Raw genomic sequence first — 14,030 nt, forward strand, 5'->3', positions numbered from 1 at the left:
GTTTGTGGAAACCTTGAGAATGTGCAAAGCTGGAAAAAGAGGACACGAGAACAAGAGGCTGGGTCTCAAAACTTGATTTCCCATTGTCTTAGCATAAAATTTCAGTGAAAATGGAAAGATGGGAGAAGAATGAAACCATTTCATTGCCTTGGCTGCATTTCATTCCTGTAATAGTCCATTAGAGCTTCAGTCATAGTTTGCATTGCTTCTAGCTCACAAACAGGAATTGTTGAGAAGTATGTGGCTATGTTTTGGGGTTTTCGTTGTTTAGTAGCTTTAGACTCAGTTTTTCTTGTAGGTTCTTTCCCCCACTGTGCTTTCTGTCACTATTTGCACTATTCACAGTGCTTTATTTATGAGAAACTGTGCGCTCCTTTTAAAATTTGGAGATTTTTTACTATCATTAAAATCCACACAGAAAAAAAAAAAACTGTCTTGTTGCTGGCATAGAAGTAACTGCAATGACAAAATTTGAAGATTCTTAGTTCAGATTAAGCTCTCAGAAACAAGGAATATTTACCAACTGATTCTACAGGCCAGAACTTTGGCAACTTTTAAAGCAACACTTATATAATTTACTTACTTAAGGACTGAACATTTGGCAGGGTGGACAAGAGGTCACTTGATAAATATATAAAAGCAAATCTCTCATTTGTCTTTCTTAGGAAGAATGTCACTAACCACAATAGTCAAACAGGCACAAGGAATCCCAGATTGCATGAATATTCCAGCATTTGATTAAGAGGTAGTTTTGATCTAGACATCTTTTATGGTATCTACTTATAAACAATTGTTTCAGGTTCCTCCATCAAAGATGCACCAATTTTGATATGAGTGCCTTTTCCAGTTTAGTCCAGATGCCTAGACATTGCATCTGTAGGAAGATGAATATTAAACAAGAGCTACCTACCCAAATAATCCAAAATTTCCTGCAAGACTCAAGAACCTGTTTTTTAGGGGGTTTGTTTCTGTGCAGAGGATGTGAAAAGGAAGATTTTGAACACAAAGTGTGCAGAGGATGTTCAAGGAATGTCGCTGTGCCACAGCCTCCTCAGGCCATGCAAGTAAAATGGTGAATGCTACTCAAAAGAATTTGACTTGTGACAGTAAGTGGCAATTGCCAGAGAGTTTTATACCACAATTATGAAATCAATTCTACAACCACTATTATGTGAAGGTAACACTGATGAGGAATTTTTATTTAGCTGAGTATTGCTGTGCATTGTTCCTTGAACCACAGCAAATACACTGCAGAACCCAAGTAAGGGTTATTGTTTTATGGGATGTAATCATCAAGAGATATGGTTTATGCTTCTACACAGAAACCCCAGGATTCATCTCTGTACAAATTCAAGCACACATGTTGATGCTCCCATGCCAATGGCAAATAGTAGGTGTTATGGATAAATTTGGGTTCATAATCTAGCTATAGAATAGCATAATATTTAAGGTGGACAATCCAGAAAAGTCATAATTTAAATTTTAAACAAGTGTTGTAGTGTAAAAACTGAAGGTGAGCATTAGTGAAAATAAGGGAGTCACCAAGGGTGGTCTTTTTTTTTTAAAGCTTAGATTTAAGAAAATTAGAGAAATGTTTATTGTTGCCAAACAGGCTAAAAAAATTTACAGAACTCAATGTGAAAATGTCTTTAAGTCAAAGACCTTGAACAAATTTTTTCTCAAATGTGAACGCTTACCAAGTAACAGTCATTAGGCCTCATTGAAATTAAACACTTACTGTGGCAAACAAATAGATATTGTTACAAGAAATTGACCTGCATGCCATCTTGATAACGGTTGATTCAGTTTCATTACTTTCTATTGCTGAAAATGGTTTTTATTCAGGGTTTGATCTCTTTGTACATTTCTGTTGAAGAGACGCAAACAAATCCACGTTCTTGGATTTATTTCTTGTTCTATCTTATGTTCTAAGCATAACTCCAGAAGAGGAGAAAACCTTATAGCCCTTGCATAAAAATGTGAAGCCTGTTGTATTATATTCTAGGATGGCTCAACAGGAGCTGGTTATCTGTTTGTTGATTGCAGCTACTTGAATGCTATAAACCAAATAACCTAACCTGTTATGTGATATGGTCCCAGATATGAAAACCCAAACCTGAAGGAAATAGCTCTGCCAATACAAGAGAGACAGCATGGAGTGTTGGGAGATTCAGGAAAAAAATGTGGTGTGTAATTCCTTTGGAATGGATCAAGGCATTCATACCTTGTAAACATTTAAGACACAGAAGAAATGCTCAGCATATGTTAAAAGGGACATCAAATTATTTAAGACCTCTTCATACTTGCTTCAGTCTGCTCCACCTCAGGTGACCTCAGCAGAAGAGGGTGTTTCAGTTTGAGTGCAAATTTATTTCAGACAAATAGGTTTTCCAGTGAGATCCAGCACCTACTAGATTAAACTTCGGGCTGTTCTTATTTTGTGATGCATACAGAGATATGGGCCCCCTTTTTGGATGACAGTTCACGGCACTCATGAATTATTGAGAGGAGAGATGGTTCCTTGTGCCACTGTAATCTCAGCAACACTTGAGAACAAATGAAAGAACGCTTCTGCGGGACATGACCTGGATCAGATTGATTGACTGAGAGCAGCAATTTGTTTGATCATTGTTTGAGCAGAGGTGTCCACTGTGGCAGCTTTCTGCATTCACTTTGGGGTCTTTTAAGGCTACATTCCCAGCAAATCTAGATTCATAACAAAATCTGATCAAACTATCTGATTTGGAAAACAAGTCTGTGTGTTCTGATCTTATTCGCAGTGAAGTTTTGTGTGGAATAAATAAATAACTAGGTTTAAAAGGTATTAGTAGTCCCAAGATTTCTTTTCTTTTTTTTTTTTTGTCCTCTCTACCTTCTTGTTTGAGGAGCAAATGGACAAAAAAATGTTCTGCATTGCTTTCAAATGTTGTAATGACAGCATCAAACTGAATTACTTGAAAATATATAGTTTGAGAGATTGATGCTTGTGATTTGCAATCTTGTTCTCTTTGTAATTTGTTTAAATGTTTGCTTTCTTTCCAGGTAACACAAAATCACATTGTGAGGAAATGGTGAGGAAAGCCCTGGAACAGAAGTGTGATTTTCAGAACTTCCTTACACTAACTCTGATTGCCCATTAGCAGAAATACCCAGGTTTGCTCCTCCACTTCTGGGATTCTTTCAGTCTGTGCAGCTACACCTCCAGCTATCTTTTATCTTTGTTAGGGAGCACTAACAAATAAAAATCCTCTTGGGATTTTACCCATTGACTCCTAATTAACACAAAAAAATGCTTTACCCCGGGTGCTTTGGCATGGGACTTTCTTTTCACGTGCTTATATGTCACATAAAGTGCACACTAACTGTTCATATACAGTGTCAGCATGCATTTTGTACGCACACAAAAGTTCCAGATGTGCTCTGTGTCTTGTTTAGTTGACTTTAGTCTTCTGTAAAGCCAAGAGAAATATTAATCATTCATTTACTGTTAGGGGATGGGTCTTCTTCTCATGTTTCAGTGAAGGGGGTGGAAAAGAAAAGTAAGCCAATTTTTTTCCTATTTAAGGCCAAAGCTGGGGAATGCTTGTGGCTGAGTTCTGTACATGGCCCGGTGCTGGAAGGGCAGGGAACAACCGATGTTGCTATTTTGAACAGATTTTTTTCTTCCCCCCCCATTTTTATTTTTGCACAGAGAGTCTCATGTCTAATATTTAGACATGATGAGCTCTGTGCAAAAAGTAACTTTGCTCATTCTTGCCGTGTTTCAACCCTCAGTTATTTTGGCACAACAAGTCGGTGAGTAATTCAAGCTTCTTATGATTTCATGTTTTTTATTTTATTTTTATTTTTACCAATAATTTTAATAGCTTGTCAGAAGTGTGTATGCACGAATCTCACCAGAACACTTTTCCTTCACTAATTCAGCAGTCAGATATTTAATGGTGAAGCTGAAAGCTGCAGGGATTTGCAGTATCATCCCAAAGGTTTTTCTTTGCTTTGCTTTCTTTAAAGTTAGAAGACTTTACAGTGCTGTCTGTCTTGCCTGCATTTGTTCTTGTTCTTACTTGTTTTCCTGCTACAGACACTGAGGAGATTCTAAGCTCTTTCTTTTAACTCTTGGAATAACATTATAACTGTTAGCTCCGTGCTGCTTGGAAGCTCTTTTTCACAAGGAATAAGTCTTTGCTTCCAGCTATTTTATTTGGAGTTCTCCTTTGTACTTGTTTGTCTTACACTGGCAGCGTGGGGGTTTCTTTCAACAATTTGTGTGAAGAAAAAAAAGTCTTGAAATTCTGAATGGTTTTGTTGAAGGAGTTTTTAAGAGTGATATATGAAAATATGTCAGCTTACAGAATTTTTACTTTGGCATAGAACAGGAGGATGAATTAATTCCCTCAGCTGCAATAGTTTGAATCGGGCATCTGCAGGCTGTTTCAGCCCTTCACAAGACAGATTAGCAGTTGATGTTATGTGGAAGTCCATGTGAGTGTGTGTGTGCATGTTTACAGAGAGCAAGAACACCAAAAACGAACTGAACATGGAATTCAGAGGGGAGAGAAGTACTTTGTATACAAGAATTCAACCTAGAGTGAAGATAAGTGTGGTATGAGTATTTAAGTTAAACAGATGACATTCCACAAGTACAGCTGACCTTTTTTGGATGTGCTCAGTTCCTGCTTGCCAGATATTGTAAACCAGTCCTTCCTTAAGATAAAACACTTTTCTGTCCCGTAAATACGAAAGATCAGCAATTTATTTATTTCTACAGGGAGGCAAGGAATAATGTTACAATTAACTCAATAAGCAGCAGCCAAAGAAACTGTATTGCTGCAAAGGAAAGCCAAATGTCTTTAAAATCCCACCCCACACTAATCTGTATGTCACACATCATGAAAAAGATTACTTGAGCCAGTTCATGGCAAACCCATCTGTCTCACCGTACCTGGACAGGGACCTCTGCCGAGGGGTGAGTGAGTCCACCAGGAGCAGCCTGTTGGCACTGGAGCACTTGGAGCTCAGGAGGATCTGTGCATGAGCAGAGCAGGCAACAGCCTCTGCAGCACCAGCCCCCCTCAGCACAGACACAGGCTCAGCCTAAGTGTCTATTGAAAAAAAACCCCAACCAATGCATATATTCTGTAGAGAGCAAACAGAATTTACTGTGAACTGATCCTTTTCTGTTTCTGCTTTGCCATATACAAACTCTCTCTCCAATAATGAGTAAATATTATAAAATGCAGTGATTATCAAATATAAGCAAATATGTGCTGTGAGTTTTCTCTGCTTACAGCAGCAGACAATATATATATTTTTGTATTTAACATGCAGTAACTGTTCTTTTTTATACCTGTGTCTATCATCAGAGGGATAAGTGCTAAGAGAGTCCAAAATAAAGAGATGGAACATCAATTTTGTTTTTCTCCATAAACAAACCCCTCCTGAGTGCCAGGTCTCCTTCCCTCACTCTAGTCATATCCCTGGACATTTCTGAGGTGCAACATACATTTGACTTAATAAATAGTAAATTTTGGGTAGAAGAACAATACACAAATGAAGTGTGAATGAGTATTCTCATTTCTCTGCCACATTCCTGTTTCATGGTGTTGTAACATTTCCTTACTGGGCTAACTTCCATACTACAGGGATGAGGTTACACAGAGAGACTGATAAATCACTAGTTATCCCCTTAAAAATTGGATTCTCTCCTCACTTTTGAATGTTTCTTTCCACACATTTGAATATGCTTTTCTCACAGAAAATAGTAATTGAAGGAGTTGATTATTCGTATCACTAATTCATGTGCATGGCAGGGAATGGACTGGGAAACCAAATTTTCCACAACTGAAAAGAGAATTTCCAGACATGCTGAAATGCTCTCTCTTGTCAAGAAAAATGTTTATATGGTTAGTATCAAATGTAAGTCAATATAAAATTTTCCTTAGGAAATCCTGCCAGGAGACAAGACTTGGCAAGATATTAAGGAAACTGCTCAGTATACACTGAGTTTAGGGTAGTCAGATGTACCCCTGGGCTATGTGTTTCTTTGTCTTGCTGTAATAGCTTGGAATGGAGATTTGAGTACAGCCTCAGGCTAAAACCTTTTCTAGAGCTTGGGATCTGGATACTGTGCAGCAAGGAATATTCTGTGAACTCAAAAGCTGTATGTCCTTGTAATCCACCAGGATGTGTTTAGCCTGGAGGTGAAATCACCTTGACACAATCCAGGTTTTCTGATGTGTGTCAGGGCTTTCCAGCCCTGCCCATGTCCAAGATAAGATGCCCCCTGATGGCTGACAGGACACAAAGCCAGCACTTCACACACAGCAGATGATTCAGAGTCCAGCAATGTACATTGGGTTCCACCCTTTGAAGGCACCTTTACATCCTGCATATTAAACTACTCAAAAGTGTAAGATATCAGAATGCTTCTTTAGGAAAGAAATCCATTCTCCACCCCAGTTGTGAAAGCATTTGCTAAACCTTGCAGCCTGCGTTCATCCCGTTTATCTTGAGTTTGTAGAGGCAATCAATGACAGCTACTTCCAGAAGACAGAATAAGTTTTAGCTAGCCAGACTGGAGGTATTTGGCAGTTTCCACTGCCTACAAAGGAAGCGCATCCACAGTGCCCTCACATCAGTGCCAAAAGGGAAGTCAGAGGGATTTGGGCCTGTCTCAGCTGCATCTTTGATGCTTAAAGGACACCTCAGTGAGCCAGAGCAGGACACTTCTCCTAGGTACACCCCAGTCTTTGAAGAACTTCACTGAGGTCTTTAGGAAAACTCTACTGCTTTGAAAGCAGCGTGGCAGCAGTGCCAGAAACCCTTCAGTATTATTACAAGTCATCTTTTCTCTAAGGTAATTTAGTGTTTTCCTTGTAATGCAAGTATTATCTTGGATGTTTGGTCAGGAAACACATTTCTGAGGTAATGGCTGAATGCTAAAATCTCTCTGACAAGTCTTATTGACCTTTCATATTACTTTCAGTTGCAAATTGCAGTTTTAAAATGATATATAACCATTACATGTAGGTTTCAGGAGGCAGCATGAAAATTACTCTTCCTGCTGTGCACTCCTTTCTGATCCCAGAGAAAAGAATGATATTTTAGGAAAACTTGTAAACAGCTGATTTGGCCATTTTGCTTTCTTTTTTTATTAACTGAGAAGGGTTGGATAGCATGTGAAGTGGATGGGTACTGTACAGATGTAGTTTATTTGTGAGACTGCCAGACTGTCATGTTTAGCAGTTAGCTGTATGGAACACTGCACATGTGTGCTCTTTGTTGATAAATTTCCAGTTTAAAGATAATGCTAACAACAGAACTATCTCTCCTCAAAGCTTTTGGTAACTCAGAAAGGTTTCCCCCCAGAATTTTGACAGTAAAACCAGATGCACATCTGTGTGCCAAGAGATAATTAACCATCGTAAGTAACCTGGACTATGCGAAGTAATGAAATATCTGGGGTCTACTCCTCTTCTTCCACTTTTCCTAGCTATTTTTTACCAAGCACATAGTAGACAAGGTTATGCTTAGGAAAATTGAAACATTCCTTTCTGGTCTGGAAAAATCATGCTAAATGAAAGCCTGGGGAATCCACCTCCTCCAAAGATTATATATATGTTCTTGGAAATATGACAAATTTCATAAACACATTTTATATCACACACCCCTGGAACACATTAGCCTCAGGAAAATGAGACTATTATATAACCCTTTCATTATTTTCCAGATTTGTTTTTGACTTGAGACCAAATCACCAAATCTACACAGACTGATTTTTCTGAAAGAGGGGGTGGAGTTGGAAACATCCACTGCTTTATTAGAGGGGGAAGAGGCAGAGGTAGAAGGGTGTTGTTGCTGGCACAAACCTCACTGTTGATGCCTCAGTCAGAGTCATTATGTTTGCTCTCCTCTTAGCGCTGCAGATTACAAGCAGATCCTATTTCCTCTTCCAGCTTCTGCCAAAGTGTTGAGGTTTGAAATAAGCAGCCAGGTGTCACTTGCAAACTCTGCTGATGCCAGACTTACACAACTGGGGGAGAGTTGTAATTAATGCTGCTAAAAAAAAGAAAAGAAAAGAAATTAAGGTCACTTTTTTGTTCCACAGGCTAGCTGAGAAACCAGACTGACACTGTTCCATTATTCATTGTCCCAGTTATGTGCTAGTGCTGTTCACACCTTGTTTTAATGAGAAATCTGCAGAAAATGGGACATACCTGCCCTTCTAATTGGGACAGCATAATGAGGGTTGGTAATGGAAGAGATGCAGAGCAGCATTTAGCATTTGAGTTTAAAAGCAAGCTCTTCAGAGTTGAAAGGTTCAGCCTACCAGGAAGGGCAAACCATAACAAAGTGCACTTTCGCAGGCTAGCGGGCACCTGGAGCACTGTACCACTCTTGATGTTTCTGTGGTAGGTTCTTAGTCTGCTGAAGAGCACAAGCCACAGCTGCTGTAAGAGTTGCAAGATTTAATTTGTTGGTTTGGAGTAATAACTTGTCAAAGCTCACAGAATTAGATATTTGTGCAATGGTCATGCCATTTACACTGCAGATTATGCTGTCCTTTAGTCATGCTTGTTTAAGAAACTGGGCAAAAGATCTCAGTTGAGAAAAGGGGAATTGTTGGCAATGGCAAAGATATGTTGTTAACAAATAGGGGGGTTTATGGTCTTAAAGTAACCGGATTAGAATCCTACACTATTGCTGTTTGATATGATGAAGCACAGTTCAATTTATTATTGGCAGCACCCAAAAAAATAAAACAGACTTGAGAAAGGTATAATAAAATCTGTTGTGATTCAATACTGCTACTGTTAGCTCATTCTCCATCTTGTAGCCTGGTAAATTGTAGATTACATGACTTTAATGTGGTTTAGAGTTCAGTATCTACCGCCAATGGCCTATAATTTTGAGACATTCTGATTTTGGTTTTTGGCAGATGATAAATAACCTTCAACCCTAAACGGAACAAAAATTTTAGTGTCATCATTTGCCTGCTGCAGTACTTTGCCAGCCTATCCCTGCTTCTATATATCCATGCTGATATACCTTGTACAGAAGGAGGACTGGACACAGATGTGATTCCTGCTCCAGTGTTATTTTACCTCTGTAACTTTGAGTCTGTCAGGCTGTTGAGGGCAGCATGGCTGGGTGCAGAGAAGGCTGCAGCCCTGGCCCTCAGTGTGCTGCCCATCTGCATCCCAGGGGATGCTGTGGATTCCTCCTGGAGGGCTGGCTCTCTGGAGCCATGCTGTCACAGCAGTGGTGTCCCTGTGGCAGAGGTGCTGTGTGGTGGCCCACTGCTGGCAGCTTCCCACAGCCTTGGTGACTGCTGCAGGACAGTTATTTCTCTAGGGATTTTCTTCCATTCAGTCCTTTGATGCGCAGGGTTCATGAAGCTTTCTGTTCTGTCCTCTCTGTGGCTTCCCTGACAAGAGACGTTTTGTCACTGGAAAAATCTGTAAGGAATTCCCACAAAATTTCCTGATTTTTCTCCATTCAACACAGTCAGACTTTGCTTCAGAGAAATAAGATTTACATATTTATATGTGGTGGCCACGCCATTAATTTCTCACATAGCTTTGAGAATGTATTTTTAAAAAAATTCAAATATTAACCCTTGCATTGTTTCTGACTATGGTTAATCAAGAGAGAACTTCCAAGTAAAAATTTACAAATTACTGGGATCAGAAAATCTCTCCTGTAAGTACAGAGAGACAGGGGGAGATCTGCTAACTCTGTTTAAATCCTGGAAGTGTGTGAGATCCACCATTGGCTGCAGGGTAGCTCATCTTTCACATATAGGTATAGTACATTGTATTTTTCATTTATATTTTCAAGCAGTCACTACTTTTCCTCATCTTCTCTTTTATAGGAAAGGTTCTTTAAATTTTGATTAGAGGAAACTTAACCTACTTCCAACCACTGCTTCTCTTTGTTTATTTTCACTTCAGAGCCAATCTTGTCTCTGAGTTTGCAAAGTGGAAGCCTCTGCCTGTTTCATGTCAACATGACAATGGAAAACATGATATAACCCCCTCCAACAACAACCGTTTGTTGGCTTTAGTTTGGATAAACTTCAGCTCTGGGACTTCTGGCTTTGTTTAGTTTAGCAGAGGAGATTCCTTTCAGATTAGCTCAGAGACTACTTCCATTTTGCCCCATTTATGTCAAATCCTTCATTTAAACACAAACTATCAGAATGAGAATGAAAACGGTACCTCCTTTAACAATGTCTGCACATTTTTGTCTTGCATTGATTCACATAAGTACTCTATAAAGAGATATCTGCCAGGAAGGAGAAAGCATGCACAGGACTTTGAACAGGAAGAATGTGAGGGTAATGAAAATGTATGTATTTCAAGGCTGAATGTGGGTTTTTGTTTTGAAAGCCTAGGCCTTCTCCTACAGCTAAAAGGGCACCCAAATGACTGTCAAGAAATGAGGGATGTGACTTGTAGATTTAAGATTTTAGCAGAGTTTGGCCTTCAGCAAAATGCAAAGTTATCTACAGCCACTGGAGAAACATCCCTTTCTGCTGCTGGATTTCTCTTTCAAATCACTGTGCATCCCACCCTGGAGGGTGGCACAGGCACCTCTGCTCTCCCATCAAGTGAAACCTTTCCTCCTGAGTGCAAACCTTTCTTGGGCTGCTTGGGCAGCTTCAGGCATCCCTTTATTCCCAACTCCAGCGCCACAAAGGGCAGCAGAATCACAGGAACAACCCAGGCACGTTTTGCAGCAGTAGATATGAAAGGATGATCTTTGTCTGGAAAATACTTCCCACAGCAATTCAGCTCTGGCAGTTCTTGGAAAACTCCTGGACATAATCAGTTCCCACTGAAGCTCCCTGCAGTTCACGCCCAGTGACCAGGCGATGCGTTAGAAGGCAGTCTGCAGCAAACATCTTTTCTTCTTCTTCTTCCTTCCCTTTGTGCTACTTCTTCTCTTTTCCTTTTTTCCATTTTCTTTTAGGAAAATAAGCAAGAACAAAATTGCATCTTTTTTTTCAAACAGAGGAGACAGAAAAAATTGCTCATCCAAACAGAGTTAATGGGAAATATGGGAAGCATCACTCATTGTTCCTTTGATGTTCACTGTAATTGCCATGCTGAGCATCAAAGGAGAATAAACTACATCCCCCATGCTTTCCTTCAGCTATAAGCAGCAAAAATAGGATTCATATTTTCTTGGAAAACACTTTTATGTTCATGAGAGCCTCTTTAAAAAAAAAAACAAAACCTACAGCTTCTCTGGTTTTGTTTTTCAGTCTACTGTATGGTGTTTGCTTGTTTCCCTACAGAGCAGTAGTCATTCTGTGCCAGCTGTTTAAGAGAGGAATGTCCTAGTGAAAGCAAACAATGGGCTGTGTAGTGGGAATTGCAAATCTTTTAAAAGAGTAATTGAAATCTGCTCAGACATTTTGAAGATTCTTTGCACAATATTCTAAGGCTGTTGGTGGCTTAGCTGTTGGCAGGGTGGTCCTCTTTGTAGCTCCCTCTTTTTTTGTATGAACAGAATAGCATTAATATGAAGAAGGGGGTGGGGGGAGAAAGAAGAGAGGTTTTCTAGTCCAACTGATTATTTCTGAGCAGCTGAAGAGAGAAAGATTGCTGTAAATGTCTTTCAATGAAGAATCAAAAAAAGTGAATTGTACAGAGCCTTTTCATTTATCAGGTGTTCTCTGGCTCCAGCTCTTCCACTCATACCTTTTAAGGGCTGCAGCAGATAAACTGGGCTGGATCGGGTTGTGTCTGCTGCAGATGTTCCAGCCCTCCTGGGCTATGTGGTGCTGTTTATTCTCACCCTGTGCCAGCTGGGGTTGTTGCTGCACAGAGCAGGGAGGGCTAAATGTGTGCCAGGCCTCAGGCAGCCACTTCAGTAGCAAGGCTGCTGACCTCTGATATTAATAAAAAGCCAGCTCTCTGCTTGCAGGCTCTTCGCTGCACCAAAAGTGTGAATTTTCACCTCACAAGGGAATTAGTTAGGAAGATCCGTAGGTCTTTGTGCTTGAAAAATGGCCAGGCATAGAACTTGATATTTAAAAGTGTTTCCAAAATTAAGTTGTCTTTGGTACCCTGAGAAAACCCTCACAATACTTACTTTAGTAGCCCTAAGAGGTTGACAATAAGAGCGTTGTATCCAGTGTACAAATAGCCATTTAATATCCTCTATGAGGCAGATTAAGAAGAATTTCAAATACTGCCATCCATATCCAACAAACTGTCCAAAATGGATGTGGGGTGAATTAGTACAAACTGGAATAAGGAGTGAATGAATACAAACTCTTTTGCAGATGAATCTAGGTTAATGATGCTCTATGCATTTAGAACCCCACCACAACCTTCTGAATTACAAATACCCTTAATTTATTGGCAGCCAAAGATATGATTCTTTTCTTTAGACAGTATGCCAGAGCACTTTAATCCTTCACTGGAATATGAAATGCAAGAACCAAATCCTTCATTTACTTCCAACTTCTGAAATTACAGGGAAACCAATAAAAATGTGCAGGGACTTAGGCCAGCGCAGAATTTGCCCCCCTGCTGCTTTACTCATCTCAGATGTAAATCCATTATGGCTGTGGAGTTATATTGGGGTGACTTTGTCCAAGGTATCTGAAAATATAAATGATATTACCACATGTATTATACTGCCATTGTAACATTTCCCATCTGCTTCAGCCTCGGGAGAGAAGCATTGAATCAGGCTGATCTCTTCCAAGGCAAACCACAGAAACAGCATTGCATAAATCTGTTCACTCTCTCACAGAGCTGAGGGGAAAGAGAGGTTCATGTCCCACTTGAAATTTTAATTACCTGCCAAAAATTGTTTTAATTACAAATTTAGACAGTGCAAAACAAAAGTCATACATTTTTTCCCCACACAGTGTTTAGGCTTTATCATGCCAGAAGCTTAAAGCATCATTAATTAAGTAGTTATAGTTCAGTGTTTAAATGAGATTCTATGTGGACCAAACTTCAACAATTATCAATTTGCATTTGTTCCCCTTCTCTTATCTGATCAAAAGCTGAACCTCTCTCTCATGATGTTTTGGATCTGTCAGAGTGGTTGGAGAGTCTGGGAAGCCTGTGCACAATGACTTTTCCAGTTTTTTATTTATTCTTCCCAGGACAGACTTCTTCAAGAACTGTCTCAAAGAACCCTCTAATGTTATAAACTCTGTCTGGTCCTAGCTAAAATCAGGAATGCAGAACTATGTCTTTTAGCTACACCTTGGGACTGATTTTTCTTTTTCAATTTGGCTGTATCTTGTGCTGTATCTTAGTAAATTTTTCTCCTTAACATTGAGCTTGAACTATTGATTTTCTTTAGGCAATTAGGTGAGCTTCTTATGGAATACATTTGGAAAAGGTCAAGCAAACTTCAACAATTATCAATTTGCATTTGTTCCCTTTCTCTTATCAGACAAAAGCTGAACCTCTCTCATGATGTTTTGGATCCCTCAGAGTGGTTGTAGAGCCTGGGAAGCCTGTGGACAATGACTTTTCCAGTTTCTTATTTATTCTTCCCCAGACAGACTTATTCAAGAACTGTCTCAAAGACCCCTCCAATGTAGTCTGCCTGGTCCTAGATAAAATCAGGAATGCAGAAGTATGTCTTTGAGCTACACCTTGGGACCTTTTTTTTTTTTTTTTTTTTTTTAATTTGGCAAAATCTTGTGCTGTGTTTTAGTAAATTTTTCTCCTTAACGTTGAGCTTGAACTATTGCTTTTCTTTAGGCAATTAGGCAAGATTCTTATAGAATACATTTGGAAAAGGTCAAATGTTCAAAACTAGCATTACCTTCACACTTGGTTTCTAACTCTAGAAGGCTTCATTGACTGCCCAAGGAATGAGCAGGATACATATTTAAAGAATCTAATAAATCCATTAAATCATCAGAAATCATATTAGAACTTGAATTTATGTCCATTTTTGCTTAGTTTAAGACACAAGTCTTTATGTAAGAGTTTGGTATCATTCACTCTAACAATAATAAGTACATTAAAATCATATTTCTGCAGAGT

At 39.3% G+C, this 14,030-nt stretch overlaps 1 protein-coding gene across 1 annotated transcript in view; it reads left to right on the top strand.

Moving 5' to 3' along the window:
* Window positions 1-3,595: 3,595 nt before the first annotated feature.
* The window catches only part of COL3A1 (collagen type III alpha 1 chain), a 49,556-nt gene continuing 39,121 nt past the window's right edge, over window positions 3,596-14,030 (top strand). Inside the window, exon 1 of the mRNA XM_039728692.1 lies at window positions 3,596-3,795. Within this exon, the coding sequence (XP_039584626.1) occupies window positions 3,717-3,795 (79 nt within the window). The 5' untranslated portion in view covers window positions 3,596-3,716. The remainder of the gene's footprint in view (window positions 3,796-14,030) is intronic.

Source organism: Passer montanus, unplaced genomic scaffold (assembly GCF_014805655.1).
Source record: "Passer montanus isolate IOZ18808 unplaced genomic scaffold, ASM1480565v1 scaffold66, whole genome shotgun sequence".
NCBI classification, from domain to species: Eukaryota; Metazoa; Chordata; class Aves; order Passeriformes; family Passeridae; genus Passer; species Passer montanus.